Source organism: Apium graveolens, chromosome 6 (genome assembly GCF_009905375.1).
Source record: "Apium graveolens cultivar Ventura chromosome 6, ASM990537v1, whole genome shotgun sequence".
In the NCBI taxonomy this organism is placed as follows: domain Eukaryota; kingdom Viridiplantae; phylum Streptophyta; class Magnoliopsida; order Apiales; family Apiaceae; genus Apium; species Apium graveolens.
Genome location: NC_133652.1, coordinates 107,879,994 through 107,886,882, shown reverse-complemented (window position 1 = coordinate 107,886,882; position 6,889 = coordinate 107,879,994). Strand labels below are relative to the sequence as shown.

General features: G+C 47.9%; 1 protein-coding gene across 1 annotated transcript; it reads right to left on the bottom strand.

The window, feature by feature from the left end:
• Positions 1 to 1,642: 1,642 nt before the first annotated feature.
• LOC141665378 (uncharacterized) lies at positions 1,643 to 2,464 on the bottom strand. The gene is made up of 2 exons (XM_074471365.1): positions 2,179 to 2,464; positions 1,643 to 2,052 (listed from the first exon to the last, which is right to left on the bottom strand). The coding sequence occupies exons 1-2, from the start codon at positions 2,462 to 2,464 to the stop codon at positions 1,643 to 1,645; spliced, it is 696 nt and encodes a 231-aa protein (XP_074327466.1).
• Positions 2,465 to 6,889: the final 4,425 nt, after the last annotated feature.

Sequence of the window (6,889 nt, the reverse complement as noted above, 5' to 3'; positions counted from 1 at the left end):
GGACGCGTCATGAGATCATGCAATTGAGCAAATATCCTTTAGGAAAGTTTCAAAATTTTATTTATAATGCGATCTGATGTCAAAAGTGCACCTGTCCCACGACTACTATGCTCTGTGGGGAAATTATTTCTAAAAAATGACCCTTCAACTAGTCCTAAGGTAAGTAGTACATGCACTACCCCCCTAGGCTAGGAGGAATTTATTTAATTCTAGCCTATAACTTGGGCATAACCCAAAATAATAAAAGAAATATGCAAGGGGCCAAAGCCACGCCTTACTGGTAATACTTTCGGAGATGTTCCGCATTCCAAGCTCGCGGAACTAGCTTCCCGTCCATATCTTCAAGGTGATAAGTCCCCTTCCACAGGATGGACTTTATTCTGTACGGTCCTTCCCAATTAGCTCCAAACACTCCATGTTGGGGGTTCTTTGTATTGGGCATCACTTTCCTAAGTACCAAATCCCCCATCTTCAGCAATTGTCCTTTTACCTTCTTATTATAATACCTTGCGGCGCGCTGCTGATATGCCGCTAGCCTTAGCTGAGAATTTCCCCTCGTCTCCTCTAAGAGATCTAAATGAAGCCTTTGATTACCCTCAGCATCTTCTTTCCCGTAACAATCTCTGCGAAGTGATCCCGATCCAACTTCCACGGGGACCATAGCTTCGTAGCCGTAAGTCAGCATAAACGGCGTTTCTCCCGTAGTGGATCGCGGCGTAGTGTTGTATGACCACATCACCTTCGGGAGTTCTTCAGGCCAATTCCCTTTACGTTCCTCCAGCTTGGTTTTGAGGGTATGCTTTATTATTTTGTTAACAGTTTATGTTTGCCCATTGCTTTGAGGATGATAGACCGCCGCAAACTCCTTCTTGATTTTCAACTCCTCACATAGCTGTCGCAACTCCTTGCTATCAAACTGCTTTCCATTGTCAGAGACAAGCTTGTAAGGGATTCCAAACCTACATACAATTGAGTTGAAAACAAAATCTCTGATTTTCTTTGCGGTGATAGTAGCCAGTGGCATAGCTTCCGCCTATTTAGTAAAGTAATCGACCGCAACCACTGCATATTTGACGTCTCCTTTAGCTTTCAGCAATTCCCCGATAAGATCAATTCCCCACATGGCGAACGGCCACGGGCTTGCCATAGGCGTCAAGAGTGTCGTCGGCATAGACGAGTAGTTTTCAAAGCGCTGGCAACGATCACATGCCCTGACGAAACTTGTAGCATCTTCTCTCATTGTGGGCCAATAATACCCTTGGCGCAAAACTTTTTTGCCAACGAACTACCCCCCGAGTGATTGCCACAGATTCCTTCATGCACCTCTCTTAGGATGTAATTTCCTTCTTCTTTTTCAACACACCTAAGCAGAGGTTGGTTGAACCCTCTCTTGTACAAGACTTCGTCGTATATCACGTATCTTGCAGCCTGATAGCAGAGTCGGCGGGCCATAAACTTATCCTCGGGGAGTGTTCCCTTGCGAATGTAAGCTAAAATGGGTGTCATCCATGTCTCCTTGGGAGCCTCATCCACTCGCATAGTTTCTACCTCTGGGATACTAGGAATCTCCTGGATTTCAAGGGGGGTGGATCCTAACAACACAGCCTCTTGTTGCGACCCCATTTTTGCCAGAGCATCTGCATTACCCGTTCTTCTCCCGCGGAACACATTCCAATCTAACTTCTTTGAACATTCCAATCAGGCACTGCGTACATCTCAAGTATAATTCTGTTCGTGGGCCTCGCGCTTGAAATCCCCCGTTCACCTGATTCACTACCAACTCGGAGTCACTTCTTGCAATTAAGTTCCGCACCCCCATTTCCAAAGAGATTTGCAGGCCATTAATCAGCGCCTCATATTCCGCATCATTATTGGTTACATAAAACTTGAAATGAATGGCGCTCATCAGATGGTGACCTTCCGGAGACACAAGTACTATACCCGCACCTGCTCCTCCATTGTTAACCGCCCCATCCACATGCAAGACCCACCAAGGATGCGGAAATTCTTCCAAAAACTCCTCAGAATGAGGCGGATGTAGCATTACCAAAGCTTTATCATAAATTTCAGAATCAAATTCCAACAAGAAATCGGCTAAGGCTTGCCCTTTTATCGCTGTTCGAGGTACATATTCCAAATCAAACTGTCCCAACTCCACAGCCCATTTCAGCATTCTGCCTGATGACTCTGGTTTGTGCAGGACCTGTCGCAGCGGGTATGCTGTGCGAACTTCAACTCTATGGGCTTGAAAATACGGTCGCAATTTTCTTGACGCAAGAATCAGGGCGTAAACCAGTTTCTCCATGCTTGTGTAGCGAGTTTCAGCATCGTGTAACCGCTTGCTCACGTAGTACACTGGTGATTGCTGCCCATCTTCTTCTCTAACCAGAACTGCACTGATCCAATATTCAGACACTGCGAGGTACAGTATTAGAGACTCCCCGTCTAACGGCTTTGATAACATGGGAGGGTTTCCCAATTGCTCCTTGATTCTTTTGAAAGCCTCTTCACATTCTGACGTCCATACAAAGTCTTTCCCAGCTAATTTGATCGCCTTGAAAAATTCCTTGCATCTATCAGACGATTTGGAAACAAATCAATTTAACGCGGCGATTCTCCCAGTCAAACTCTGCACTTGTTTCACATTGGTGGGTGACTTCATATCCATCAATGCCTTGATCTTTGCGGGGTTGGCCTCAATTCCCCTGTGGTTGACAATGAACCCGAGAAACTTGCCCGACTCTACACCGAACACACATTTTTGCGGGTTTAATTTCATACGAAACCTCCTCAGAATGTCAAACATTTCCATCAAGTGCTTGATGTGGTCACCCGCTACCTTGGACTTTACCAGCATATCATCCACATATACTTCCATAGTTCTTCCGATTTGATCTTTGAACATCATGTTTACCAACCGCTGGTAGGTCGCGCCAGCATTAATCAACCCAAACGGCATTCCTATGTAACAGTATAACCCCCTGTCAGTAATGAAGGATGTATGTTCTTGATCGAGGCCATACATCGGAATTTGATTGTAACCGGAGTATGCATCCATAAAGCTCAGCAACGTATGCCCCGCTGTTGCATCAACCAACTGATCGATTCTTGGCAATGGGAAGTTGTCCTTGGGACAGGTCTTATTGAGATCTGTGAAGTCCACACATGTTCTCCACTTCCCGTTCGGTTTTTTCACCAATACTGGATTTGCAAGCCACTCGGGATAGAAAGACTCTTTGATCAGCCCCACCTCCAACAATCGGTCCACTTCTTCTTTTAACGTTATTGCCCTTTCTCCACTTACCGGGCGGCGTTTCTGACGTATGCCTTTACAATTCGGGAGGATATTCAAATGGTGACACATTACCTCCGGGTTGATTCCTATCATATCTGAATAACTCCAAGCGAAGACATCAAGATTTGCAATTAGAAAGCGGGCAAGGCTTCCTCTCATCTCATCACCCAACTGGGATCCCACTTTCAAAACCCTGCTCGGATCATTTTTATCAACCGGAATAGATATTGTGTCTTCGGTCGGTCCCGTCTTTTCGGCGGGCATAAGGATCCTGGGATCCAAATCGAAATCAAAGTCTCGGGGGTCTTCGACTTCCACTTTTTCATCTGAGGGCGCGTCCTCATTTGGAGGAGCATCAACCTTAATTTTGTTCAAGGGCGCGTCCTTATTTTGAGGAGCATCCACCTCGAGGTTATTCCCGAGACCTTGCAAAATCTCACTACTTCCTTCCAACTTTTCCCCGTTAACCTCTTTTTGTATGATCGCCTCAATATGGTTCACCACCACTTCCTCCACGCTACGGATCCTCGAAATACGTCCTCGCGTCAAAAAAGAATTACCAGAGACATTAGTTTCTTCCTTTCCGGGGATTTCAACGAAATAGTGGGCATGAACCTCTCCACTTGGTTTGGTATGAATATCTTCTGCATCCTCAAATGGGAGACCTTTCCCTTCATACCTTCTTCTACGAAATTCCTTGACAGCCTTATGATAGCAGTCGCGTGACTCATACTGTGATCCTCTCAGACTGCCAACCCCGTTTGGCGTTGGGAACTTTATCATCAAGTGGTGTATCGAGGTTATCACCCTGAATGCTCGCAACCAAGGTCTGCCGACCAGCACATTGTGCGCGGAATCCTGATCTAGCACCTTGAAATCTATCATTTGGGTAACCGACAAGGCCCCTTCCCCGAGTGTGACGGGAAGCCTGACAGAACCCATAACTCTCACTGCTTCCCCAGTAAAGCCATAGACGTGCGCATCTTCGAAATACATGTCACTGTCTGGAAAACCCAGCTTTTTGTAGGTGCTGTAGTACAAGATGTTTGTAGAACTCCCATTATCCAAGAAGACTCGATGTACGTTCATTACCCCAATGAGCATGGTAATCACCAGCGCATCGTTGTGAGGATGATGCACCCACCTAGATTCTTTTTCCTTGAACGTAATATCAGCGGACTCCCCCTTAAAGACCTTCGGGGGTCTCTCTTCCAAGCTGTGGATGTTGGTGAGCGGTGGATGTCGCGCTTCTCTCGCGTTTTTCTCCAGCGCTTGATTACTATCACCAACAAAAGGGTGTCCTCCAAAAATTGCCCTGATACTTCCAGCCCTCTGAAACTTGACCTCTGCTGTTTTTTCAACATCCTCCGCCCGCGGGGGCTGTTTTTCATCCTTACCCTTGTCATCAAGTCCCCTGCGTCGCTTCACCTTGTCAATCCATTCTCCTAGGTATCCTTCCTTGATCAATTCCTCAATCTCATCCCGCAAGTGACGACACTCATGGGTGTCGTGGCCAGTAGACTCATGGTAGTCACAATATTTCTTCTTGTCCCTACTCTGCCAGGAAGTTAAACGGTCGGGCTTCTTGAAGATTCCTCTATCCTTATTTACCTCGAAGATATGATCAATGGACGCTGTCAGTGGTGTATAATTGCTGACTCTTCTCTCGTAGTTCGATGGCAGGCTCCATTCTCTCCGCGAGCTCACAGCATTTACCCTGTTAGGGCTTCTGGCATTTCGCCGATAATCTGGGCTCACGGATCTGTCCCTTCTCTTGGATCGCCCCTTGGAGTTATAGGCATTGTCATTCTTTTTTATTTCTGCAAGTGACTGCTCGATTGCTTTGAACGACTCCGCCTGCGCGAGCACATCAGCCAACGACACTGGGTCCTTCCCTTGTAGGTGCTTCCAGAAATCCGTCCCCACACGTAACCCAGCTATAAGCAATATTTTCAATGTTTCATCAGTTGCACCCCTCACCAAAGTAGATTCTGCGTTAAACCTCTTGAAATACGAAGTAAAAGTTTCTCCTTCCTTTTGTTTCACATTAGCCAGCGTGGTAACAGGTGGTGTGTACTTCACCGCGGCTTGGAATTGTGTCAAAAACAAAGTTTTCATCTGTTCCCAGGATGTAATTACACCTGGACCAAGTTTTTGGAACCACTGCTGAGCGCCTTCTCTGAAAGTGGCTGCCAAGAGACGGCATCGAGCCAAATCAGGTACTTGATATACATCCATTTCAATGTTAAAACGCCCCAAGAACTCCACAGGATCAGAGTTCCCGTGGAAACGCAAGTCATTGGTTGTGTTCCTGTATCCCGCGGGCAATTGTGCCTCCCTCACAACAGCAGCAAAAGGAGAAGGAGCTTGCGCGGTTGCCGTCAGTCTTCCTCCCTCAAGATGGTTGAGCAACCTCTTGAGGTCGTTCACATTAAACGTCCCTACCCCAGGAATGGTTTGAACATTAGGCTGCTGGGGTTGCTCTGCGACTTGCTGAAATTCCCCTTAATTACCCCCCGGGTGTGGCGGAGGATCTCGCCGTCGCTCGCCCCGAGGCTGCGGCGGTGGCACGTTACCATTTTGGTCCTGGATATTTTCCCGTACGCGAGGTTCATTTTGACCGTGTCGCAGAATTTCATCATTGTTCTGCATTCTTACTTGAATTTGCCCGCCGTCCTGATCATGAGGACGCGCCCCGGAGCCATTACCAGTAACACTATGGGAAGCTACGGGAATAATGGCGGGGGCTTCTCCAGCGGAGTGCGCTCCACCTCTCCTACCACTGTAAGGGGCTCTTCCGTATTGATATCCCATTCTTCTTCGGCCATTCCTCTGATATCCCCGGTAGTAATTCCCAGGCCTTCCTCGCGGAGGGGCACGCTCGTGCTCGCGGTGCCGCACCCCGTCATCCCTTTGGAATGCGGGGGGCACACGCATCGTATCACGGGGCCTCGCTTCTCCGGCGTTTCCTTCCTTTTGCCATTCTACCAGCAGCATCCTCAAATTGTCGTCCTCCAACCTTATGCCAAGCCTCCTTTTCAAGGCTGAAAGATCCCTTCCTCCCTCGTCTTGGTTTTGAGTGTTCTCCGCACGACGACGCTCGTCCATCGTACGCCCAGACCTATGCGGGTGTGGCACTACCTGGTTTTCCAGGCGAGGCCTTTCTCTGCCTTCAGTGTCCTCATCCGCAAGCTCCACAATAGGTTCTACATCATCCGAATACTCCAAACGCCGTGGAGTGATTCGCGGGTTTTCCCCGCTCCCCTGGGTATCTCCTTCAACTACAGGGGCTTTCCCCAAGGCATGACCATGACGGGGGAAACGACGACCTCTCCTCGTCTTTCGACGCTCCACCGTGTTTAGTCTTGAGTTAAAACTGTTAAGAGTATCCCCCATTCGATATAATTGTTCCAATATATCAGCGTTGCTGATGAGAACTGGAGGTGTCCCCCCCTACATCCGGAGCCCTTGGTGGATCCGCCATGTTTTTGGGAACGTAAGGTTCATGGCGAGTATAACGCCCCCCGCCTTCTCCTTCTGACCTACTGTCACTTCCATCATGAGAACTTCCATCACGATTGTAAGACATCTTTT

What these genes read in the sequence shown, in the direction of transcription:
- LOC141665378 (XM_074471365.1), bottom strand. Translation starts at nt 2,464, where the DNA reads ATGTTATCAAAGCCGTTAGACGGGGAGTCTCTAATACTGTACCTCGCA. An exon ending in GCACAAACCAGAGTCATCAG is followed by an intron (nt 2,053 to 2,178) that starts GCAGAATGCTGA and finishes TTTATGATAAAG; the next exon opens with CTTTGGTAATGCTACATCCG.